Genomic DNA, 25,401 nt, shown 5'->3' on the forward strand with positions numbered 1-25,401 from the left:
CCAAGCGGGCAGGAATGTCAGATATATAGTTACGGATAAGAACACGTATCTAAGATCGCAAAAACTCTGACAGAAATAAAACCAGGTCCAAAATTCCATCTGTAAGAACACAGCGAAGATGTCGTCGTGCTCCTTTGTCTTCATCACGGCTAAAAAGGCCGACGTCAAACTCGTCAATCGCTTCCTCCTCACCATCCGGGACTGGGAGTTTGGCGACGACGCGGCCTGGGACTGCTTCTCCCTCGTCACGTCAAAGACAGATCCTCTACCGCTGGACGCAGAATCCACAAAGCCGCCGTTGCAAGAACTGCCCCTAAACGAGTGGGAAGGCTCCCCGATCGAGGACATCGAGGCCAAGATCCTCGAGAGGGGGCGGGAGGAGGAGTCTGTGTACGGCCGGCACGAGGGGGCCAACAACATGAGCCTCTTCCTCGTGCTGGACGACAAGGGTGTCGAGGACCGGACCGTGATCCTGTCCAACCGGGCCATCGACTGGGACGCGGACCCGCTGACGTACCCGGAGAGGTTCAACAAGTTCCGGACGCCGTGGGCGTCGGCGTACCTGGACTGGTGCAACCTCGACATCTCCAACATTGGGTGGTCCGAGATGTGCGACTTGGACGGCGCCGACGAGGGGAAGAGCGAGAAGGACGGGGTGTGGTGGACGTACGGGCACCACACCGGGGAGCTTACCTCTGAGGAGAACAGGAAGAGGCGGGATGCTGTGATAAAGGAGTTGGAGGGTCTCGGGCAAGCGTGATGAACAGCAGAAATAGAGAATCAGGTATCGGTATTGTGCTTTTCTTCTTCTTCCTTTCTTACCTACTGACCTATTGCTGTGCATACGTGCAATGTTGTCGGAGGATACGAATATCGACAAAGCGAGTTTTCTTCTTCGTAGTTGACAATCAAGCCATTTCAGGCATCTGAATAACGAACGAACCAGAAGCAAGCAATCGTTGTGTAAACCGCCGGGGCCGCGGCCAGAGCCTGAGGGAGGCTTTGACAGAGTCCACGTATGCTCACGCCGCCCCATCTCTCTGCCACCCCGCGACGCGTGTACCGTGTTCATCGTATTCGCAAGGCACTGCTTTTGACCAACGAGAGAAACACAGCTGCCTGAACAGTTTGCCCAGGTATAAAGCGCACCAAAGGGGAGGTGGCGGAGGTGGCGGCGTCAGATAAATCGCAAGAAACATTGCTACTCAATGTTCAATACACTTTGATCCATAGTCGCCCAATTTCTCTATGAAACTTTCTTCATATTGCGATCAACCATCACAAAAAGACCCTCAACCGCAAAATTCGAACTCTGAGCGGAATTGAAAAGCGTCACGACAAGTCGAAACGAGAAGTTGGTCCATCCAACCCATCGTGATAATCAACCCACCATTCCCAAAAATAACACCCCAACCCAAGCCGAACAAAACAAGACCGGAGTGCTACCGGTATCCGTACACACACCTAAAGTAAGGTACGGGAGCACACAGACACCCTTGGAGTACCTAGTGGCACCGGTAGATCGGCCGTGCATTTCAGGTCTCCTGGCCACCGGGCCCGGAAAGTGTCAGGACGTTGTTTCATAAACCTCTTACACTCGATCCCATCCTTTCCCCCTGCTCCCTGAAGCGACCAGTGACCATCACTCACAGGGTCATAGCCTGGCGAGGGACCTTACTTGCTGCGCATCAGAACTGAGGAATAAGGCTTTGAAAGTCGAAGAGGAACAGAATCCGAGCACGGGACAAGAGGGGGGAACAGCCGTTGAAGATACAGGACGAAGTAAGGGATCGTCCTCAGTCTGCACTGGGTTAAGTTCTCAAAACCCCCAGGCAGGACTAGGAGGAGAGACCGCCAACCAAACAACACACGGGTCCGCAGTCTGGTTTTGTTGCCTTTACGAGAACCTTATCAAGAGTGGCAGGCGGCGCCATCAAAAAAAGAAGACATCTCATCTGACCGTGCATTCAGCGTCGAGATAAAGGATAGGCGAAAAGGCCCCTGCTCACCTTCAACAACAGGGAGAACAAGTTAGGAAGGGAATCCAATCACATCAACTGTCCCTATCTTGTCCCCGAAGGTTGGGATTTCGAATACAGTCGAAGACCTCACTCCAGGCGAGCTGCGTTGAGCATCTCTGCGTAAAGTGCCTACTAGAGGCCTTTCCCGCAGAGAAGAAACAAAACGTACGGGTGGAGAGCCACACACCCTGCCTCTCCTCGCCGCGCGCCTGCGACCCCTGGACTTTCAAGTTCCTCCCCCCAAAAAGATCTCACCCCCCAAGGTCCAAGGAAGCCGCAGCACCAGCCAGCCCACCCACACCCGCTGCAGCTGGAGCCAACCTGACTGGTCCAAACGGCCCCAGGACCTGCCACCTCCAGCCCGTCCAAGCCTCAAATTCGGCAAAAGAGGCTACGTACGACGCTTCCTCTCTTGGCCCGGAAAGCTGACAACAACACTCACCTCACTGTTGGAGAATCCACACCAACCATTCCACCTTCAACCTCTAAGCGAACGGCAAACCGGAAGCTCTCGATTTCTCCCTCATCCCCAAACGGCCAACGGCCAACGTCTACACCCAAGAGTCAATCAATCCTGGGAATCAGTAAATTCAACAAACGACTGACTACCTACACAATCCGATCTCCCTCGCTCCGTGTGTCGATCCCATCTCCGTGAGCTCGAATTCGGATCATCTCCACTAGAGCTCAGAAAGTCCACGTACGCCAACGTAAAAGAAAAAAAGACGTTACCACCGCAAACCACACCATATTACCGCCAAAATGACGCTCAAAGAGGAGTTCGCGACCAGAAACTTCAGTATGCCACCTTCATCTTGCGATTGCGCGCCGGGCGCCTTCGTCTGCACTGTTCACGTTGATGCTAACTTGTCACCACAGGCATTTACGGTCAATGGTAATGACTCCCCTGCTCAGCTTATTATCCTTCGCTCCCTCGTGCGATGGATCCCCTCGTCTGCCTACCCGTGCGAACAGTCCGAAATCAAGACTCTCCGTGGCAATGCTGCCGCGATTGCGGCGACGGTCTCTCCGCGAGCTCGTCTTGCTGTGATACACTTTTGGGAGGCATAATAGCTGACTCGAGAATCAATGCAGGCTGGGTGTTCTGTCGATGATCTTGTGCTTAGCACTGGGCATCGCCAACATCTTCACCGTCCATCTCCTTCTTATCATCTTCTGCGCGCTCGCCTTGTAAGACTCCCTTCGCTCCCCCCGCTCTCTCCCGGAGCTCCGTTGTAACGTCTACTCTAGGGCCTCCGCACTGATTATCCTCTTCATTGAGGTCCCCTTGTTGCTCCGAATCTGCCCTACTTCGTCCACTTTCGATGGCTTCATCCGCAAGATCTCGACCAACTACATGCGCGCCGGAGCCTACGCCGGCATGGCTGTCATTCAGTTCCTCAGCACCATCATTGTCACCAGTAGTCTGATCGCCGCTGGTGTATTCCTATCGCTGACGGCCATCTGCTACCTTCTCGCCGCCGTCAAGGGCCAGGCCTTTGTCGGCAGCAAGACCCTTGGTGGCCAGGGCGTTGCCCAGATGATTGTCTAGGAGAAGAACCAGCAGCTAGAATGTCGGAGCGACGAGGCGCTCAAGTCAGCAGCGCCGAACGAAAAAGCGCCGGCGTCTGTAACGACAGCTGAACAAGCATAGGCAACATCAATGATATCCAGTGCCTGGAAGCACGAAAAAATGGGCGACGTAAGGGATGTGGAGTGTATACAATTGCGAGTATTGAGGCTCCATGAGGAGCGGCCATCCGGCGCGTGAAGCGCAAGAGTCGCGAGAGGTTGCAGAGGGCAACACGGAGATTATGTTTTGATATGCAACGACCGGCATATTCGGAAAGGAACTAGGCGTCTCGGGACAAGCGCAGGCTTTGTGTGTGCGACTTCGGATTGCGCTTCCGGTTCTTAGAAGCTCCGGATGTTATGATAGCTTTCTTCATTGCACTGGATTTTCTGTTTCGGAGCATTCCTGCTGTTTCTTGTGCGCATTGAGCAGAGCCGCGACTGCTCTCGACCGAATCGTCCGCGTCCATGCGTGTGAGCCGTTCCAGATCGGAGTATGGCGGAAAAGGGTCGATATGGAGCTTGCCAGCTCACAAGAGGATGTGTTGCGCAAGCTTCCCACCATTTGCAAGTCGCCATAGCTCGAATAAAGCTAGCTGCTAAGTGGACAATGAGTGTCAAAAAACCCTAGGGTACTACTAATGGCGGCGGGGGAGCCAGCCGGTAGCAGGTCGTGGCCTAGAACTAAGTACCTTAGTCAACTCCATTCCCACACCACACCATGCAACGACATCACGCACATCGTGAAGTGTGACCTCCAGAAAGTGGTCGCCCAAGGACCGCCGGTTGAGTTTACCCCAATGAGCGGGCTAGACCGTCCAAATTGAGCGGGGGAAGGCAGGACGCCCTCCACCATGTTCTTGTCGCAAGCCGGGTTAAGTGAGTCCCCAAATACTTTGCGATCATGAAATCCTGTGAAACCCAAGGTATTGACGTATGCCTCGTCATCTTTCCGCGAAGGGGTCTAACATGATGAATGGTTGGCTAGGTGGATACCCACCACACTACTCTTCAGCCTCTGTTTGGGGGCGGGGGCAAATAAATCATGGAGACATCAACACCAGTATTCGTACGACGTTGGGAGAAGGAGTAGAGAAAGCTGGGAGGGTAGAGGGTAGGTAGCTATGAAAGACAATAGTCAAAGATACTCTCTCTGCTGTTTGTGTCACACATCGAGGGCCCGGATTTCATCTTAATTGTACTCATGGACCATGACCGTCTTGGACTTGCGAACTGTCAGTCTGGTCCTATTGTGGAGAGGGCTGCGCGAGGCACTCCATGGCGTCATTAGCCTCAGCGCTGTGGAAAGACGGAGTCGCTGGAAAGCTGTGGCCAGCTCTAGGCGACGGCACAGCGAGCATGCAGCAAGCTGAATGGAGCTTCTGGTCCTGATCGACGGGGACGGTGTGTTCCTCGTTTCCCTCCCCACAAGGGTCCTGCAAGACGAATAAAGGATAGGGAGGCAGTCGCAAAGTCTGGCAGAGGAGACTTCGTTCCCTTTCTGCAGAACCTCGGGAATCATCTTGCTGGAAATTTCGATACAATTGGAGCTTGTTTTTGAGACGATCGGTTTCCCGGTTCCGCCTTTCGCCAGGGAGTTCCAGCAACTGTCATCATCCGAAGAGAGCCCAGCTGCTGGAGCCATTTCTCAGGGACACTCGTGGATCGATCGTCGAAGAATGGGGCTCCTCCGTCTCTAGTGACGATTAGTAACGACAGTGCATTGCGAGATAACGGAGCCTGGAAGCTGGGTCCCAATTCTCTGTGACTGAACGACCTCCACTCGGATGTCGTCAGTTCAAAGCCATCCGTAATTCTGACGGAAAAAAGATCGTTCTAGCCGTCTGAAAAAGAGCCGGCTGTCTGGGCTGTGCGCGAACGGTGGGAGGGAGCCAAGACCGTGACAGCGGCCGTCAAAGACCGTCGGGAACAGCTTCCGACACAAGCCAGACTTCAATGTTCGTTTACAGGAGAGGCATTTGTTACTATGGCCCGAGAACCTAGATAATTTGAGAATGCCGCACCGAGAAAAATGCCTCGATTAAGCCCGCATGCGCTCCGGCGCCCGTCTAGGTGCTTCCGAGTTGCCAGAGATAGAAGCCCGAGAGGCGGTGCCGTGTAGGTCCAGGCGATGATCCTATACAAGCGCCCGCAGTCACAGTCCGAGAAGCCGGAAAATTCAATTAACTGGATCATGTCTCTGGTTGTTGCGGTGAAGGACGAGTACGTATTCCGGAGGATACCCATGTTGTGCAGTGCAGGGTCAACTAGTTTAGGAGCTGCAGACTGAGCAGAGAAACTGGGAGAGGGTTGTGAGTGATCACGATGTTCCAGTGGCAGGGTTGTCTAAAACGGCTCCCTCTCTTGTGCATGTGTTTGTGTGGGAAATGTTGTATCGAGATCCAAACGGACGAGACACCGTCGCCTGGCCAGCTGCAGGCCGGTGCCCTTTCCATGCAGAGCTTGTAGCATCTCGTGGTCTGGACGGTGGGGCTGGTCTTGGGAGACAACGACACTGGACATTCGGGGGCGGGAGGAAGTCAAAGGCGTTCCAGCACGAGTCGAGCCGCACTGTAGACTTGTTGGAATGGTAGCCAACGACGCAATGGTCGGTTGAGGTCCAAGTATCTCTTTGGGCCTCGTTTCCCGGTTCACGCATCCGGTTCCTGGCAAGGTACTTGACAAAATCGAGAAGGTACCTGCTCTCGGGACCGCCCATGCCCCGGGTCTGGCCCGCCTGAAGCTGGACGTCTGGAGGGGGTCGGTGGCCATGGTCAGCGGGTGACTTTTCGAACTTTTCTCAGTGGACAGTTTCGATTGGGGCGCAGGCGGGCTCGACCAGGGACCAGACGACGCCCTGTGGAGCTGCCGTCCACTATGAATGAGGGCCACGGTGGGTATCTGGGACCGGCTGCCCTGCCCGCTGTTGGACAAGTCCAGGGTCAACTTGTCGAGAGGAAGCTGGCCATGTCTTGATTGTCTCTGACGTCTGAATGGCTTGGGCAAGCAATGTTGATGTCGATGTATTCGTAGGCTCTGGCCGCACTCGGTAGAACGAGATGAAGAAGAATGCTGCAGGGTGGCCGGATGTGCCTGGACGTAGCGCCAAGTTTGTCCCCGTTGGAAGAATGGAACGAAAGAACCCCCCGTGTCCCAGCAGGACATTCCCAGGGCGCAGGTGACCCGGGACGGGATTGGTTTCGCGTTGCTGATTCTAGATTTCGACGCTGACGCGAGCACACAAATGGGAGGCAGAGCACGTTTGATCTGGTCGAGGCGCTGACAGGTGACGGCCGAGGAAATCCACAGTGCCCTTATTTTTGTGTTTTCCCATTTCCCCGTCTTTTGCTGCTATTTCCAGTGAGGGCCTCGGAACCCCTGAAAGCGGGTGTGTGGACGGACGGCGAATTTGTGTGTTGTTGAATCAGTTCTCCGGAGCGTCTTGGTTGGCGCTATGCTAGGATCATCACTCAGTTGAGCCTCTGACGACTCTCCCAGAGTTACAGCGGCAGTAGGAATAGACGTGAATGTGGATAGGAAAGGCACTTGCTTCCGATCGATCGATTGAGGCGGGATGATGGAGAGTTTCCTGGTCAACTTTCTTCCCATTGGCCCTGAAATAGGTGCGAAGTAGGCTGTCCCTGTCTGACAGTGAAGGATTCATTTGGGTGGCTCAGGTTCAAATTGACGACAAACAAAGCGAGTCAACAGAAAAGAACAACTCACTAATTACCTTACTACCTTGCATCAGCTAGCTGCTTCCAGGACGCTAGATTGCTTTGCCTGGTCCGTAATAGCTTGCTTTTCGTATCATGGAAAGGAAGGGCATCGTCCCCCAACGTTGGAAAGAGGTGCTGTAAGTATTCGTACACTCGTCAATGTACACGACATCAAGGGAAGGTAGGGAAAAAGACTTTTATTCCGCTGTTGCGCCTTCCTCGAGCAGTCTCCAGCGCATGCCGTATGATGCATTAGTGGGCAAATGGCGGGGTACTGTGGATCCGCTCAAGACAGATCATTCTGCACCGTGCGAATTAAGTGGGGAGACTTACTGTATGACAACAAGCCCTCAAACCTGCAGCGTTCAACGCAAGAGAGCGCATCGCCGGCACAACGTCAACTCGACGGCAAGGTACTCGAGGTACTCGTGTACTTGTTCTTCTGCTTCCCGCTGCACCGGCATCGAGCATCCCTGCTTCTGTGCCATGGAATACGTCGCTCGTGACTGGCTGAGAGACGGCAACAGGACCGTCACCGAACCAGCTGGTTTCGTCAAGCCAGAATATAAAAGCTCGAGGGTCAAGGTGACTTTTGCTACTTGCTGCCCCCCCTTGAACCGCTCGTCATATCTGTTCAATGCGTTTACTCGGCCTACAAATCGACTCTCTCACCATCCACTTACTCTTTACCTCGCGAGTGTTGCAATAATACCAATTCTACAACAGCATCACCAATAGCTCCTCGAGGTCTCGCTCCCACCGCCTCACCTTATCTCTTATCTCTCACCTCCAGCTGTAAGTGGCTCTCCCCTTCCAGACCGCAGTCGTCATTGTTGGTTTCCCACCCGATTTCCTCCTCGCCCCCTGGTGTGCTGAGCTTGGTTTACTATTGCTGCTCCGCCCATTACACATCCCTCTTGTTCCTCCAAGCGGTCGTCCAATGCTTTGCTGTACATTATCAGCCCACCACCACCACCACCATCGCCCTGCCTGATGCAGGTGTTGGGGAAGGACAGGGCAGGCCCACTTTGACTTTTCAGCCAGGGCGGGCTCAGCTATCACCATCTTTCGGTGTGCGCATCTTCGGCATTGGAGCTCTGGAGGCTACCTGCTGTGGTTCAAGCCTCCCTCGTGTACCTTACTCGTGATACGACACCGTCTTATCACCGGAAACCACTTACCTTATCAACCAAGATTGAGCGTCAAAACTCAAATCTGCTGTTCCCAGCAAATCGCATTCTTCCCGTCATCCATTCGGTGCTTGGCCGCCTCACCGCCCCTGCCTGTCTTGTCTTTCTTGCCAAATTCACCTTATCCCAATCTCTCCAGTCTTGTTATCTCGCGTTCAGCTGCCACCCGCACTAAAAAAAACAGGGCCGCAAGACACCAACGGCGCGAGCAAGGGGGATGGGAGCACGTTCTGCTCCTTGCTTTGACACACCCCCTCGAAACCAAGTACTAACTGCAGACTTCTGAGGTTTCCAGGTTTCCCCCATCGCTTCCTTGCGTGCTTCTAGTCGCGTGTAGAACAAAATCTCCCCCGGCCCCAACTACCACAAACCGCGCCTCCAATCATCCTCAACTCGACCGCGAGTCGTTCTACTTCTGATTTTTTTTTTTACGTCTTCGAGCCAATCACACAGTCAAAATGTCGACCGTATCAGTACAACAACCGGTCATCCCTCCCCGACCTTCTAGGAGTCAGGAAAAGGAGGAGAATACCAACACCTCGTCTCTCCCCAAGATTCCTCCTCGTCCCATCAAGCGTTTCGACCGCTCCGTCTCCCCGAACCCCGATCGCTATGCGCCCTCTCCATTGAACGAGAGCCCCTTCTCCAAGAGTCCCAAGGCTACTCGTTCTTCACCGAGTAATGGTTTCCTCTCTTCGCATGATCCCATCCATCACCGCCCCGGTAGCGTGTCAATGCCCTCCGTTGGTGAGGAGGGCAACGAATACGATGCCATCAACGAGGGACTTGCCAAGTCGCCTCCTAAGGCACCTGCATCACCAGAGCACACCCGCTTCGCTGCGGAAGATCTCAAGCTTCACGCTCCTAAGCCAACTGTTCCGGCTCAGAGTGCCAAACAGAGAGTTATGGCGGTGACCCGTACCGACTCGGATAAGGCTGCCTCCTATGGTATTGGCAAGCCTAGCAGCGACGACACCAGGCCTAGCAGTCTCAGAAAGAAGGCAAGCTCCAGCGCCATGTCTCAAAAATCAGAAAGCGCCTTTGGCGACGAGGAACATGGCATTCCCGAGATTGGCCAACGTGTTCCCATGAACCCCAACCTCGGTGACGTCCAGGCTCCGTCTCCTGCGCCAGGCTCTGCTGCACCCGAGGGACTCAGATCGGGAACCCCCCGAAACCACTCCCGCAAGCATAGCTCGCGCGGTTTCAATGAGCTTCCTCCTGGCAGCTATGGTCTTCATGGCCACAGTTCAGCTTTGCCCACCGACAAGTTCGAGAAGGCCTGGTACGATAAGCATCCCGATTTCCTGAGGAAGGACTGCAAATCTTCTCTCCATGACCGTCAAAACGACTACGCCATGAGCAGCACAGACCTGAACAAGATCGTCAAGGAGACTCATAGCCGAGGCTCTGGCATGGGTAAGTCGTGCAAACAAAACCACACACATTGAGACATTGGCTAATTCGAACAGGAACCTCTGCGTCGTATGTCGGTACCCCCAGTGAAGAGATTGGATACCAGGCTTCGGCGGAGTACACCTCTCGCATCTCCTCTCCTGAACTTCAGCGCATCAAATCGCCTCAGAGTCCCGTGAAGGATTTCCATCCTCAAGTTTCCGTATCCTCTCCGGACAATGCTAACGGAAGCGATGACGGCACAATCCATGTAGACGAGTCTCACAATCGCCGCAGGAGCTTCGTGTCCCACGATCCTGGACACGAGAACAAGTACAAGGCACCTATCTTGGCCGAAGATGAGCTCGAAAATGACGTCCATCCTTATGATCTTCAGCCCGCCGTCGAGCCCCCACCAGAACGCTCCGGCAGTGCCTTTGAGATGGAGAAACCGAACCGTCCCACTAGTCGACCCACCAGCATTTACAACAACCAGTCACAAACCGATCTGGTTTCCACTCCACTTGAGGACGTCGAAGAGTATGAGCCACTCTTCGACGAGGAGCGCCCGGAGGCCAAGAAGCTTGAGGCCGAGGCAACTGGTTCGAAGCCTCGTCACAAGTTCCCAAGCAAGGACGTATGGGAGGACGCTCCCGACAGCGTCAACTATACTGCCGAAGTTTCGACCCCAGAGCCCACAGAATCAGAACGCCCTTCCTCCAGACGCCGTTCCGACCTTCCCATTGAGAATCCGGCCTTAGAGTTTGCCCGGAGACAGGAAGAACTCGCAGAGCAGGAAGGTCGTGGGGTGGATGCAAAGCAGATGAAGCCAGTGCCTGCCGCCCTCCAGACGGTCAAACAAGAGGCCCGCCCAGCCATGTCGAATCGATTTCCCAGTCGCGACGTCTGGGAGGATACACCAGAAAGCGCCATGTACGAGGCTACAGTGGACACACCGGAGCTGAAGGAAGAGTCTCCAGTGGAAAAGCCGTTTGTGCCAGTCCGCCCGCAGAAGAAGGGTTCAGAATCCAGCGCTACTGCAGAGCGGCCTTCCGTTCCTGATCGGCCGAGAAAACAGAATTCAGCAAGCGAGGACAAAACCAAGCCAGCTGTCTCGGAGAAGTCAAAACCTTTGATCCCAGCTCGTCCTTCCAAAATCCCTCCTTCCGGCATCGACTCAAAGGACCAAGATTCCGCTCCTAAGCTGAAGCCAGCTATTCCTGGCAAACCTGCCGGAGGCAAGATCGCGGCGCTCCAAGCTGGTTTCCTGTCTGACCTTAACAAGCGTCTCCAATTGGGTCCTACTGCCCCGAAGAAGGAAGAATCCCCGGCGGCGGATATTGCCGAGGAGAAAGAGAAGGCACCTCTCTCCGATGCCAGGAAAGGTCGTGCTCGTGGCCCCCAGCGTAGGGCTCCGGCGGCAAAGAGCCCAGCTCCCGCTGCTGCTGAGGCCAAGTCCGGCCCTACACTCTCATTCTCTCCTCTCAGAATATGCTGGAGCATCGGTGACAGTGGTATTCTGGAAGTCGACGATGGTTCAAAAGAGGAACCCACGAAGGAGTCAGTTCCGGAGGTCGCCAGCACAGCAGCAGAGACAAAGGAAGTTAAGCCCGAAGTCTCGGCTGAGGCAAAGGCGCCTGAGCTGCTTACTGCCAAGGAACCTGTCGCAGAGACTGCCGAAGTGGCTGCGGCCGAGGCTTCTAAGCCTGAGGAAGCTGCAGATGACACCGAGGCACTCAAGGAGGTCGTCAAGAACCTCGCCGCCAATACTATCGGCGAGCCTGCGGTCGAGCAACCCGGAGGCGAGGCAGCATAAAATGTTGCAGACTGGCCGGCATGAGAGTGAGTGATTGGTATGTGGCATGATGCAGAAAAAAAAGCACTAGACCGGCATCCTGTTCGCGTAAAGAATTTCCTCTTCAGTTCGATGGTTTTTTGGGTCATCCAACTATACTTTTACGTTCCCTAACTTTGCCGTATGGCTATGCAGCGTTGGTTGAATAGGTAGCAATTTGATACTGCGTTTGTTGTCTCTTTCCGATGGAAGGACAGCCTCGCCCTACGCGTCGGCTTGTGGATGATTACATACATAGCCTGGTGCGTGATGTTGTCGGATGCTTATGAAGGTAACGACTTAAGACTCAGCGCAGTCTTTGATTCAGGTAAACATGGCCGACATGTGGGATGAGGCACTGCCTTGTGCACCTCTTAGATCCCCAAGTCAGGAAAACGTCATGTTTGCTAAAGGTGAGTAGACTTTTAGGCGTGATGTTAATGATGAAAACTGCAATCGTTGATTGCAGTATTCAAGGTTGTAGTATTTGAGGAAATGCTTCCTGTAAGATACGTCGGCTGTGTGCAGAGCCTGGGGCTCTGGTTGTTAACTAATTCGCAAACTGAGTATGAACTAGAGGTCTTAGATTTTGAAAATCAATAATTCACAAAGGCTCACTTCCATAATTCCCTCAAATGCCTCTCATGCGTAAAACCCCCATTCACGCCTCATTGAGGTCCGATTATCATTCCACCACCTAGTTATCTGACGATTCATTGTTGAAATCGGCTCGGGTCGATCTTCAGGCTCAATCCGAAGACAAGCTCGACTACCTGATATAGGTCTGAGGCTCGTCAATTATGCGAGTGGCAGTGAAGATCACCAAGGGTAAGATGGACCCTCGAGTCATCATTTAATAGTGCTCCTTGAATCGCCTGCGATTCGAGCAGATTAGATTACCATTGAAACATTACTACACATGTTCAAATCGCAAAATTAAGCGTTCACCTATTGGCCGTGCCGTGTAAGTGTCATCCTGCTCGATGCCCGCGTCATCGACAACGTGCGTCGTGAAATTCGTCCAGATTGCCGCGGCTATGAGCTTCATCTCTGGAGGGGAGGGGGGTTGTAGAGTCAGCAGGCAATTTTTAATTTTTTTGAAAAACAAAAAAAAAAGGGGGGGGGGGAAAGCAAACAATTTTTTTTCTTTGGAATGGAAGAGCTTACCATTCATTGCAAAGTTGGACCCAACGCACATCCTCCCACCGCTCCCGAAAGCCCAAAAGTATCTTAACATCTCCCTCCGTTGCGCCTCGCTGGTCTGCGACTCTAGCCAGCGGGTATGGTCCCATACCTCCGGGTTCGGAAACACCTTTGCGTTGCGGTGGAGGGTGTACCCCAACGCCGCGACGCGGACGCCGCCCGGTACTTGAAAGTCGCCGAGCCGGCAGGACGGGTGTGGAGTCCGGCGGGGTTCCGGGCCGGGGATCGGGGCGTGGAGCCGGAGGGTCTCCATAACCACCGCGTGGAGGGTGGGGAGGGCATCGACGTGTTTCGGGTCGGGGAGGGATGGAGGCAGAGCTGTGCCTGCTGGCATCCGAAGGTCCGGCGACACCTTGAGGAGCTCTTCTCTGAGCTTCTGTTGGAGATCGGGGGATTTGGAGAGGTGCCAGGCGAGGTAGGTAAGTGCTACACCCGCGGTCTCTTGGCCTGCCAGGACCTGGTCTAGTATCTCCGAGGCCACAGATGCTTCCTTTTGGAGGATCGTGGTCTCATAGAGGATGGATTCCTTCCCATTCACATGATGCTCTTTTTCGATACCAGCCTCCATGGCGCGGAGCACGACGGGCTCGTCCGCAACGTCTTTCTCTGCCTCGTCTGCAACGGTACTGCAATTCTGATGCTGATGAACGTTCTTCCGGGCCCTCTCGCAAAGCTGCTGATTCCACGCCCAAATCTCAACGTTGGCATCGTCCACCCACGACGGGTACAGCTTCCACCCCATCCCGAACCGGGAGCAGAGCGCCGTTAGGCGCGGCATCTCCTGCGGCCAGAAGCCGTGGCTCGCGCGCGCGAGGTAGAGCTGGAGCCAGTGGTCCCTGTAGGCCTTTTGCCTCAGGAAGTCTGTGCTGTTCCGGAGGCCAAAGGCGTAGGCTGTGATGAAGTCCATGGTGGAGGCGAGGAAGGTGGAAAAGACGTCAATGCCGGGGCTGCTGCCAATGTGTCTGGATGACGAAGCGGATAGCAGGGGTAGGAGGCGGCCGAAAAGAATGGCGCGGGACTGGGCTTTTGCGGGCTCAGAGGCGTGGATGAAGGATTTGGCGTAGGCGTTTGAGACCATGCGTTTGCGGAGGGAGTGAGGCTTTGAGGAGAGGGTCGAGAACATGTTTGGGACGCTGAGGAAATGTTAGCGAGGAAGCTTCCCCCGAATATAGGGAACTCACCCGTAATTGTCAAAGATGGAGTACCACTGGTCCTTCTCGAAGCCTCCTTGGTACACCGTCTTGAGGGCATCGTAGCCGTCGACGCTCAGCTCATTGGGACCAATCCTCACGACCGAACCGAGCTTGAGGTGCGCTTCGTGTAGGGAGCGGTTCTGGCGGTTGTACTTTCGCATGTACAGGATCCAGAAGGGAGAGATGTGACATGACCAATGTGGGACCGGGATCTTTGACAGAGGAGAGATGAAGAGAGGATGTAGAACGAATTTGTAGACCAGCCATGCCGCAACGCTAGCGACGGCAACGGGTACCAAGTTGAAGCCCATACTGCTAAAAGAAGCTCGCTAGTAGGTTCCAAATCTGAAGGTGACTCGATTCCCTTACTGATTCAGATCTTCCATGTAAGTAGGGAATTTGGAGTCGCTCGCTAAGTGAGACGAGAGGTTGAGGTTTGTGAGACTGAGTTTGAAGCATTCAAGCAACTATCTGGTAACTGCGCCTTGAGTGACAAGTACGCCCTATGCCCCGACTCTTAGCATGTCTAGACGAAGTAGAGTAGTCGTTATCGTAGACCTTATCACTCTTGTCGCCGGCGTTATCTTGGAGTTGCTCTGAGTTGCCATTGACTTGCACTAACAGCGGGGTCATCTGTACATTGGTGTCTCGAAAACACGGACCACGCGCCGGGGTGTGGCAGATTGGCGATCTAGGTACTTTAAGCGCACGCCTCCAACTTATGAGTAGCTGCCTTGTATGCACCTACCGGGGTGCTCTGTGTCATAGAGAAACCCACCAATCCTACCTGGGCCTGACTCCAGACACGGTGCCTGGTCATTGTGACTCTTTGTATGTGGGCTGGCTGACAGCTTCAATGCTGACCTCGTACAGCTCTTGTGATAGCTTTGGTTGTTGCCACCCCCGGGATTTGGGACGTGAAAGACTTTTGATATATCTATACATCAAGACATGATCTGGCACAAGGTTTCTCGTACAAGCTACTTCACAGAATATTCCACAATACTAAGAAGACTTTTCCACCCCCCTTCTCGTCTTTCATAGCCATCACATACACATCTCGCCCGTCAGTATCTCACTTCCAATCCACCTTCTCTCTCTATAACCCATCGTCTCTCATCATATCTCAATTAACAACCCCCTCACTCTCCATGTCACCAATAAACCAACCATCAAACCAAATAAGCAGAGTCCTCAGAACAGACTCTTAAACCAAGAACAAAATGTTTGACCAGCTCCCAGACGATGTCGTCTTGGAGATCGTCTCTCACCTCAGCACCGCCCGCGATGTAGCCCGCCTTTCATCGTCGTGTAAGCACCTGCACTTCCTCCTCAACGAGGACGGCTGGCGCACCTTCGTCAGGACCTGCTTTCCCCTGCATTCCCTACCCCTAGGCAAGTCTCCCAAATGGGGCGAGCTGGCAAACACCCTTACGCGCCAGGCGCGCGCATGGGACATGAAGGCCTTCCAGACTACAGCCTACACAGATAACCGTCGCCGGGATGGCAATTACTTTACGGGCTTCACCAACGCGGGCCGTCCCTTCCATCCCGTCATCGACGCTCGCCTGGTCTTTGACAACAGCTGGGAGCTTGTAACATGGGGCGCTGGTGAGGATGTCGTCGGCAGGTTCAGACCACACAACAGCCGCGGAGAGTCCGATGCGTGGTTCCGTATGGAGGGCAAGACCAAAGGTTACGAAGCGGGCGTGGGAGATGTCACCGCCATCCATCTGGCCGAGCCAAACGGGAAGTTGGGAATGCTCGTCGGCAGGGCCAACGGTGATTTGCAGCTCGTCTCAGCAGCGCCTGGCAGCGCTGGCAAGGCTCTTTCAACTTTCAAGATCCCTACGCCCACTGGAGGTCTCGAAGCTACTACGTGGACGTCTATTGGGTCCATTGATACCCTGCCGAACCAGACATCGGTGATCGCGGGCAACCGCGCCACCATTAGTCTGTTTTCCCTGGCCGCAGACGAGACCGGGGCCGCTCTCCCGCTAGACTCGCAGACATTCCAAGTTCCCGGCCAAGGGGGTAGGAAGCAATTCATCCACTCAGCCAAGGCCCTCAACAACGACACCATCGTCTGCGCGCTCTCCAACGACACGGACCCGATCCGCTACCTCACCGTTACCCCTGCGGGCTTCACACCAAACCTCGCCTCCAAGCACACGTCTCTCCTCGTCTCCCGCGGCATAGATGCGGGCAAGAAGCTTACCGCCCGCGTGATCCAGCCGGTCAACCCAGGTCCCTCGGGCCACACGAACCTCCTCCTCAGCGCCTGGGACGACGGCACTATCCGCCTCCTTGACATCCGCACCCCGTCGCCCTTTGACGTCCTCTACCGGGACATGTACCAGCCCTTCGAGACGCACTCCTCGCTGCTGACCTACGGCTCAGACCACTTCGTCGCGGGCAGCAACGAGCTCGAGGCCCTCAAGGTGTTCGACTTCCGCTGGGCCAAGTCCTACTACCACTCCGCCGCCCTGCCGTGCTGGTCCGGCACGCCATTCCCGGACCCTCAGCGGGGCACTAGCAGCCGCCCACTGAGCATGCGCGGTGTCGGGTGCGACCACCCCCGCGGCCGGAAATGCATCTGGCACGAGTACTCTCAGCGGGACTACTACCGCCCCAACTACCGCTTCCACGTGCAGCCCTTCAGGGGTGCCGTCCGCTCGACGACGAATCGCGTCTTCTCGCTGGCCAAGGCCTCGGACGTGTCCGACTCCTTTTACGTCGGGCTCGCGGGCGCCGTGGCCGAGTTCTCTACCACCGTCCCCGGCTACGCGGAGCAAGATGAGGTTGCGCCGGCTGTGGCCTCCGCCGCCGAGAAGAGGGGCTGGAGCGCGGGGGCTTCGCACTTTAGCTTCGCGGAGACGGGCGACGCGCTGTTGGCGCCCGGAACGTCGATGAGCCTGTTTATGCCTCGGCTTACGCAGCGTTTCACTGACGAAGTCGGCGCGCCGCAGTTTCGAGAGTGGTGGAGTAAGACTCCGCCCAAGACCGCGGCGTGGCATCGATGGGATCCCAGTTTCTGGCGGCCTACTCATTTCACGTTTTGAGGATGAGAGGGAGAAGATTGAATGAATTCATGGGAGTTCATAGTTGACAGGGGGGGGATCAGAGCTCCTAATAGACCAGAAGCGAAGAACCACGCGGAGGCATAAGGAAAAGTAAAAATTCTACGAAAGGGACGCAGTCATAGTCTCCAGAAGAATACCCGCATAGTTTTGGTATGTCCGGGCCTTAGAAACCGGATGTAGTTCAAAGTACAGTGAGAAGATAGTATATTCAGACAGGTATATAATGTGATTTGGCAACAACAACTCCAAAAATCCTGACAGCGAAAACTTCGGCGCCGGGTAGAGAGTAGTGGGACATGTCACCAACCGCTGTTCCGTTCACTGCCCTGCCCCGCGTTCCCCCTTCTTTCCCGCTCGAGCATCGCATCAAACTCGGCCTGGGCCTTGTCCTTCTCTGCGTTCTTCTCCTTGTCAGCGGCGTCGTACGCATAGTAATCCGCACCCTTGGCTTCACCCTGTTGGCCCTGGGTGGCACTCCCGGAAGTTCGCGGGGGCTGTCTTGAGGCTTGTCGCAAACGGTCCCACGCTGAGCCAGTGCTAGGGGCAGATGATGCCTCAGACCGGGCGGCGGGTGCAAGAGGCGATGCATCGTCGTAGTCCAAGTCGTCTGAAGGCCCGCTGCGGCTGCTACTGCTGCTTCGCTGGGCAGATGAGCTCTGCTGACCCGAGCCCCACCCTGGCCTGCCTTCGGAAGATGGCGGATCTCTTGAGTAGCTTGTCGGAGAAGCGTAGTTGGGTTCCATAGGTGAAGTGTAGCCTCCTGTGGAGCTTGACGCAGAAAGGGTCTCGTAGTCCTTGTTCTGCGCCGACCCGTCATCTCCAGCGCTGCCTTCGCCCCTCTTCTCGAGGACTCCATCGATATGATCCAATATCCTTCGGTACTCGGCAATCTTGCCTTGGACAAACAAGACTGTTTGCCGAAGCCCCTCAACCTCTTTCTCCGCGTTTTCGGGTCCAGCTTTTTGAGCTACTTCCTCCTCCGAGGGAAATTTGGCCAACTCCCTTTCGAGTTGACTGACAGCGGCTGCAGTCCGCTGGCGCTGGCGCGTCAAGATAGCGGGTGGCATTTTGTCAGCGGCCACCTGGACCAGCCTCTCCGGCTTCATGTCCTTGCGGAACTGACTTAGACGTTCGTCACGAGCGGCGGATGCGACAGCCACTGACGTGGCATACGAGGCGACAAAAGGACCAATACCGAGACTAGAGAGCACAAAGTAGGCTGCAAACCTCGTGTGGTGCCAGGTCCGGTTCGCAAGACGACCCTGGAGAATCGGCCTAGAAGCAGTCGGGAAAGCATCGGGACTGAATTTGATGAACTTGGGCTGGTAGAAAGGGAAGCGATAGGTGCCACGGGTATTCCAAGTCAAGATAGCGGCCAATCCAATAGTTACGGGAATAGTCCAGGCTGCTGTTGCGGCTTCCTTGTAAGCTATGTGGCAGAGGACATTAACCTCATCCTGGGTGGGATGGCGGCCCATGCCTGCAGCCGCGGCGCTCAGCATCTTTTTCATGTTTGCGGAATATTGATCGGGACTGCGAAAGAGAAGGCGCTGTAGGAGTGTAAGCTGCGGGTTGGGAATCTGATAGTCGGGAGGGCCGACGATGTCTGGGCCAAAGCCATTGTCGTCGCTTGGGGTGGGGAATGCCATATCATCGGCTTCACTGCCAGGTCTCAATTGACCTGACACTTATTTGCCAAAGTTGCGAGAGAAAAAAGAGAGGCAACTAATTGAATCGGTGACAGGCCAATTGTTGGGTTCGTGGTCGTGGTTAGGTCAGGTCACTCATCCAGAGACGATTCACCTGTTGATGTTGGTGAGAGTCCTGACGTAACCGGATAGAGCTCTCCAGTGGGCAGTTGGAGCTCTAGTGGACCCATACCTGCATCGGCAAAGTGGAGACAACTCCCCGAGCTTCCCGGGCTATCGGCAGAGAGTTTCTCCATGTCAAGTTCGGGACGCCGCGACATGCACAACACGACCGATTCCGTGCGTATCACCGGTGAAACCGCGAGATCCAGCGTCAGGATGTTTGTCGTCCTCACTGGGCAATCACTCCTTGAACCAGTTACCCGCCTGGCCTCCCCGGCGGGGAAGGGTTATGAGATTCGATGCTTGCAGCAGTGAGAGACTTAGAATTTGAGATTTCGTGGCCAAGCGTTCTCTCTATTTGAGTCTCCGCCCATAATTCCTACGAAAGCATTGTGCCTCTGACCTTTTATTCAATTGAACACGCACCTGATATATTCAACCCATTTCCTCTCAATGCGTCAAGCAGCGTTAGGTAAGTTAGGGCACTCCTATTTTCGACCATTAAGTTCACGACTGTCAAAGTTCTGGTGCATGGGCAAGCGCTCATCGCCTCCTACTCCACACAAGGTACATTGAATTCGCGGCAGCAAAACATCCCGGAATGAACCAAGCGTGCTTGCCCGAGTTGCAAAGTTGATGTGGATGGGCTTGCTCGTTGCAGGGGCAATCACCTACCTACTTAGGTTGTCCACCATCCCCAAGTGCCCCACATGTCGCCGGGAACGTGCAGCGACGCGTAGGTATTAAACAAACGTGGAGCTAGAACGCGTTCCAAGCGCGCTGAGGGGGCCACCACTCTAACACTTCCTCGAGGGCCCCAACTGCTTCTTCACACCCTTGCACTGGCATGATTGGAACCTACAAAGAAGTTCACGATAGCTTGCTTTGGCATTGAGAAGCCAAACCCGCCGATATGCCTCTCAAGAAGTCATATTCGGAACATGTCGGCCTCCCATCAAAGGTCGACACCAAAACACGTTCCCTCCATGCGATGCCTGCTGACTTTACTATAGAACCGCTCGTGGCAACGTTCGAAGAGCAATCCGGTGAATGTCCAAACGTCCCGGCCTCTGGCGCCCGTCTCCGACAAAACGAAGAGCAAGCTGAACCAATTCCAATTCCAGTCTGCAATCAAGGCAGAGACTGCGGAGCAGGAAAATGGCACCGCAACGGAAGATGGGGTTCGACAGACCCGAGACGACATCGCCATCACCCCATCGACGAAGCTGAGCTGGCACGACCTGATGGCGTCGAACGCCCCCAAGGAAGAAAAAACACAAACATCTCCTAGTGAGCGGATTCTGTGGAACAATGAGAGGGACAAGAACGACCGGACGTACGCCGCCGCCCTCTCGCCAATGATGCATAGGAAAGGCCGCAAACGGGCCAGGAGCTCGTCTCCCATATCATCCCCCGCACCAAACGATAAACCTACCACGCCGGCTGTCAACGTGAAGAAGCTGAGCGAAGCACTCAAATCGCCACATGCTGATCCGACCTTGGAACTATGGGACCGCTTCTCCCTCACCAGCAACGGAAACGTGACGCCACTCGGTCTCACGAATCCCACACTCGCGAATCTAATGTTCTCTTCATCACCGCGGAACCTCAAGACGGCACCTGCACCCGCAGGCGATGGCAGCCTGCGCAGGGCAATCAGTTGCGGTCTCAACTGGCCAAAGAGACGAAGAGTAGAACGCTCGGATGCGCCCTCTTTTACTAGCACCTTGACGCGGGAGACGACCGACAGTTCAAAGAACTCACTTGTTACAGCATTATTGGACACTGTCACTGGAAGCATGCAAGAGGATAGCCTGCCAGAAGACTTTGAACCGTTCGTCGATCAGGACATGGAGTCGCCATCTCTTAAGAAGAGGAAGACCAATGTATTCAGACCGCCGTTGCTCTCGCCATCAAGGAAAACAATCCGAGCCCCGAATCTACCACCTGCAGGAAACACCTCTGACATCGGTGTGGCCCAGGATCTAGGGCTGGACCCGAAGACGAACGCGGGTTTGGCGGAGTCTGATTACGGCGATGTTGACTTTGACGACTTCGACGAGTTTGATGACGACACTTTTCTCGAGCTTGAAGCCAGTATCAGTCTGTCAAACTCCAAGAAAGAAGCTAGGCCAAGCACGCCTACTCCCGTACCTGCTTCCGTCCAACCCAACAAGCAAAGCAGCGTTAGCCTAGACGATGAGTTCGGCGACTTGGACGATGACATTTTCGAGGCTGCAGAGGACATTTTGGAGAGCGTAGTAGCAAACACAGCATCCCAAACGCCGTTTGCAAAATCGCCTCTTGGCGCAATAAGCGTACCTGTTCCTGAACAGGACGACTTGGATGATGCCTTCGGAGACGACTTTGGGGGAGATTTCGACTTCGATGCGGCAGAGCTTGCTGCGACTCAATCGGTCCAGCAGCCACAAGCCTCGCCGGCGACAGCTGTACGTCCCGATGAACGACTACCACGGTAGCAAACGCTAAGATGAAGGTAGAAAAACCAAAAGCCCAAAGCTATCCAGCGATATCTGGTGACCAATGTCCTAGACAACGAATACACCGACGAGCGCGGGCTTTCTCGATTAGAGAAGGTAGGTAGACTTATTGATTCAACACCAGTCGCTAACCTGTGGCCAGATTCTCATCATTCAAGCCGACAACAGTAAGGCCATGAAAACGATCCACCTTCGAGGTGATTGGTTTGAAACGCCAGCACACGCAAAGGCATATGTGCATGTTATCGGAACATTCTCAGCCAGCGGTCAATGCATCATTGACGATTCGCATAATATCTTGATCCTGCACCCAGATCAGTTGGTATCTGCCACCGTCGTTGCTGATTCGTTCAGCTGCATGCGCCGAGCAGTATTACAGGACCGTGTAAAGGCAACCAGCGAAGCTACTGCTCCCTTGGTTTACGGGACTATGTTGCATGAAATATTCCAAGAAGCTCTCATGGCTAATCAATGGGATCTCCGGTTTCTAAGCGGCGTCATTGATAGAGTTATGGAGAAACACATTGAGGACCTGTACAAAATAAAAGTCAGCACCAGCATCGCTAGGGAACATCTCCAGTCGAAAATGACGGAGTTGAGCTGCTGGGCCACAGCCTTCGTGGCCCCTCAGCCGAACGTATGTCATGTCCTTCTTTCCCTTCTAGCAGTCATGACTAATATTGGTGAAAGCTCGATGCTGTTGTTCTCGATCGCAATGGCAAGAAGGCCAATATGTGCGTCAGCAAACTGCTCGATGTCGAGGAACATGTTTGGTCGCCCATGTATGGATTGAAGGGAAATATCGATGCCACCGTCCAAGTCACCTTGAAGGATGGCAAAGACACCAAAACGCTTACCGTCCCGTTCGAAGTCAAAACGGGTAAACATGCCAACAGCAATCACATGGCACAGACTGCGCTTTATAACCTGTTACTTTCCGATCGATACGACTTGAACATTGTGTATGGAATTCTCTACTATATGGAAACGTCACAAACAATGCGAATTCCGACCATCCGGCATGAACTACGGCACATGATCATGCAGCGAAATCAACTAGCTTGTCACATTCGAGAACGGAGCGTTCAACTGCCTCCTATGAAGAGGAGCAAGAACATGTGTGGGAAGTGCTATGCAAAGACGTCTTGCTTTATTTACCACAAGCTCGCCGACGACGGCGATGGAGAAACGAGTGGCATGGATAAGCAGTTTGATGAAGTTGTCAAGCACCTCACGCCAAAGCACCAAAAGTTTTTCCTCAAATGGGAGAATCTCTTGACGAAAGAAGAGAAAGAGACCCAGAAGCTAAAGAGAGAACTCTGGACGATGGTCAGCCAGGATCGAGAGAAAGTGGGAAGATGCCATTCCGACGTCATCATTGAAGAGGGCTCGACGTCTGAGGACTTGGGCACTTCCAAGATCAACCGATTCAAGTACACCTTCGTGAAGAGAGTCCCAAATTCAGGCCATTCTTTCCTGGAGTCACAGTTGAATGTTGGAGAGCCTATAGTCGTTTCGGATGAACAAGGTCACTTTGCCCTCGCCTTGGGCTACGTCATTTCTGTTCGAAAACAGAGAATCAGTGTAGCCGTCGACCGGCGCCTGCACAACGCCCGCATCAAGCAGCCCGGTTTCGATGAAAACGACAATCAAGTTTTTGCTAGCATTATGGAGGTCGCGCCTGAGGGTTGCACAGCAGATCAATCCCAGGGCAAAATTAAACAAGCGCCTATCCGCTATCGGCTTGACAAAGACGAGTTCAGCAATGGCATGGCCACAGTTCGAAATAACCTTGTGCAGACCATGGCTGAAGGCGTCTTCGGGTCTCGAGAAATCCGTCGCGCTGTGGTGGATTTGGTAGCGCCAAGGTTCAAGGCAGCACCTACACAATACGTCGTAGCCGATCGAGAGTCTCTGAATGTTGACCAGCACCGAGCGATCGAGAAGGTTATGAGTGCCCAGGACTATGCGCTAGTTCTTGGGATGCCTGGCACCGGAAAAACCACAACTATTGCACATATCATTCGGGCTTTGGTCTCTCAAGGGAAGAGCGTACTTCTTACTTCGTACACGCACACTGCCGTCGACAACATTCTCCTGAAGCTCAAGAACGACCAGACCCCGGTCCTCAGACTCGGCGCTCCCGCCAAGGTTCACCCAGAGGTCCAGCAATTCGCGATCCTGGCTGGCCAGCCGATGAACTCTTTTGAGCAGATCAAGGAAGCGTGGCACGATACACCCATTGTTGCCACTACTTGTCTCGGCGTTGGCCATGCTCTCTTCAATGAGCGTACATTCGACTACTGTATTGTTGATGAGGCCTCTCAGATAACGCTACCTATTTGTTTAGGGCCAATCAGGATGGCAAAGACGTTTGTACTTGTGGGAGATCACAACCAGCTTCCTCCCCTGGTTCAGAACGAAGAAGCTCGAGAAGGTGGGCTCGATGTGAGCTTGTTCAAGCTTCTCTCTGACACGCATCCGGACTCGGTGGTCAACTTGGAGCACCAATACCGCATGTGCGAGGATATCATGACTCTGAGCAATACTTTGATCTACAAAGGGAGGTTGCGATGTGGTACTGAGGAGCTGCGATTCAAAAAGCTCGACGTGCCCGACATGAGTGCGCTGAAGAGCCTTCATTACGACTCAACATCAATGCTCAGGCTAGGGATTCCGAAGTCTGTGTGTACGTCCATGAACCAAAACTGCTGCTGGTTGCGAGACTTGCTGGATAGCGAAGCTCGAGTAAGGTTTGTCAACACCGATACTATCCAATCTCTTACCCGAGAAGAGGCAAAGGGCAATCGAATTGTCAACCCAGCCGAAGCACGCATTGTAGTTCAACTCGTCGAGGGTCTCCTTACAATAGGTGTACCTGACGGGGAAATCGGAGTGATGACGCACTATCGCTCTCAATTATCTTTACTTAAACATGGCCTTCGCGGCCATGTGGGCGTGGAGATGCACACCGCCGATCGATTCCAGGGACGAGATAAGGATGTCGTTATTCTCTCCTTGGTTCGGAGTAACGAGAGCTGCAGTATCGGCGAACTATTGAAGGATTGGCGACGCATCAACGTTGCTTTCACTCGCGCTAAGACGAAGCTGCTTGTAGTAGGAAGCAAGAGCACCTTGAAGGGCAGCGGAAAGGACGAGATGCTCAGCAAGTTCATCGGCCTCATGGAAGAGAAAGATTGGATCTACGACCTGCCGCCTGACGCAATGGATAGCCACTTTTTTGACGACACGGCGACGCAGTTGACGGCCAGCGGCGTGTCTCCGATGAAGGCGAAGAAGAACATGAGCCCGAGAAAGGGTGTCAGCCCACGAAAGGCCCCCAAGCTGGCCTTGGGGAAGGAAAATCGTCGGCCGGAGCCTAAACGGGCGAAAATTGGAGAGAAAGTACTTATGAAGGATAAAGTCATTCTCAGGGATATACTTAACGATATTACGAACGGTGCTTATTGAGGATATCGCAGTGTTTGGAGTATCGGCACTGGTTTCAATTGGCCTTGAATGTTGTCAGGATTATGAAGTGTAAGGCGTTATTGGACTATCAAGACGGAAATTCAGGACGTCGACGCGGTTTACCTATCACAAAGAAGAGAATCATGTCTTAACTTTGTCACGGCATTTTATTTGATTGGGTGACAACACGACGAGACAACGAATTGCGGTTCTCGAGTGACAAGGAAACCGGCGAGCTGATTATATCAGAGCTGCCTAATTGAAAGATCACTGAGACGTAGCGACATCTTGGAAACTTGATCTCGATGGAGAGCTTCTGACGCAACTCAAGATCAGAGCACTATAAGCCAAGGAACCCATTCACGCCTTTCGATTAGATTGCTTCGGTCACTTTTCAGGGTCCTCTCG

At 54.0% G+C, this 25,401-nt stretch overlaps 8 protein-coding genes across 8 annotated transcripts; 5 read left to right on the forward strand and 3 right to left on the reverse strand.

The window, feature by feature from the left end:
• Positions 1-118: 118 nt before the first annotated feature.
• On the forward strand, positions 119-760 carry CORC01_04427 (uncharacterized protein; the record flags this gene model as incomplete). The annotated part of the gene is made up of 1 exon (XM_022616074.1): positions 119-760. The coding sequence occupies one exon, from the start codon at positions 119-121 to the stop codon at positions 758-760; it is 642 nt and encodes a 213-aa protein (XP_022477382.1).
• A 2,023-nt stretch (positions 761-2,783) lies between these two features.
• Positions 2,784-3,573, forward strand: CORC01_04428 (golgi apparatus membrane protein TVP18; the record flags this gene model as incomplete). Its single annotated transcript, XM_022616075.1, has 4 exons — positions 2,784-2,820; positions 2,901-2,916; positions 3,117-3,212; positions 3,273-3,573. The coding sequence occupies 4 exons, from the start codon at positions 2,784-2,786 to the stop codon at positions 3,571-3,573; spliced, it is 450 nt and encodes a 149-aa protein (XP_022477383.1).
• Positions 3,574-5,913: 2,340 nt separating this feature from the next.
• Positions 5,914-6,312, reverse strand: CORC01_04429 (uncharacterized protein; the record flags this gene model as incomplete). Its single annotated transcript, XM_022616076.1, has 1 exon — positions 5,914-6,312. One exon carries the CDS (start codon positions 6,310-6,312, stop codon positions 5,914-5,916), a length of 399 nt encoding a protein of 132 aa, XP_022477384.1.
• A 2,648-nt stretch (positions 6,313-8,960) lies between these two features.
• Positions 8,961-11,713, forward strand: CORC01_04430 (uncharacterized protein; the record flags this gene model as incomplete). Its single annotated transcript, XM_022616077.1, has 2 exons — positions 8,961-9,921; positions 9,975-11,713. 2 exons carry the CDS (start codon positions 8,961-8,963, stop codon positions 11,711-11,713), a joined length of 2,700 nt encoding a protein of 899 aa, XP_022477385.1.
• An 867-nt stretch (positions 11,714-12,580) lies between these two features.
• Positions 12,581-14,438, reverse strand: CORC01_04431 (cytochrome P450; the record flags this gene model as incomplete). The annotated part of the gene is made up of 4 exons (XM_022616078.1): positions 12,581-12,606; positions 12,680-12,781; positions 12,899-14,067; positions 14,116-14,438. 4 exons carry the CDS (start codon positions 14,436-14,438, stop codon positions 12,581-12,583), a joined length of 1,620 nt encoding a protein of 539 aa, XP_022477386.1.
• A 912-nt stretch (positions 14,439-15,350) lies between these two features.
• On the forward strand, positions 15,351-17,189 carry CORC01_04432 (uncharacterized protein; the record flags this gene model as incomplete). The annotated part of the gene is made up of 1 exon (XM_022616079.1): positions 15,351-17,189. The coding sequence occupies one exon, from the start codon at positions 15,351-15,353 to the stop codon at positions 17,187-17,189; it is 1,839 nt and encodes a 612-aa protein (XP_022477387.1).
• Positions 17,190-17,509: 320 nt separating this feature from the next.
• CORC01_04433 (uncharacterized protein) lies at positions 17,510-18,859 on the reverse strand (the record flags this gene model as incomplete). The annotated part of the gene is made up of 1 exon (XM_022616080.1): positions 17,510-18,859. The coding sequence occupies one exon, from the start codon at positions 18,857-18,859 to the stop codon at positions 17,510-17,512; it is 1,350 nt and encodes a 449-aa protein (XP_022477388.1).
• Positions 18,860-19,934: 1,075 nt separating this feature from the next.
• On the forward strand, positions 19,935-24,993 carry CORC01_04434 (DNA replication factor Dna2; the record flags this gene model as incomplete). The annotated part of the gene is made up of 5 exons (XM_022616081.1): positions 19,935-19,982; positions 20,035-21,471; positions 21,523-21,618; positions 21,665-22,159; positions 22,213-24,993. 5 exons carry the CDS (start codon positions 19,935-19,937, stop codon positions 24,991-24,993), a joined length of 4,857 nt encoding a protein of 1,618 aa, XP_022477389.1.
• Between the last annotated feature and the right edge of the window lie 408 nt (positions 24,994-25,401).

Source organism: Colletotrichum orchidophilum (assembly GCF_001831195.1).
Source record: "Colletotrichum orchidophilum strain IMI 309357 chromosome Unknown Scaffold_29.1, whole genome shotgun sequence".
NCBI classification, from domain to species: domain Eukaryota; kingdom Fungi; phylum Ascomycota; class Sordariomycetes; order Glomerellales; family Glomerellaceae; genus Colletotrichum; species Colletotrichum orchidophilum.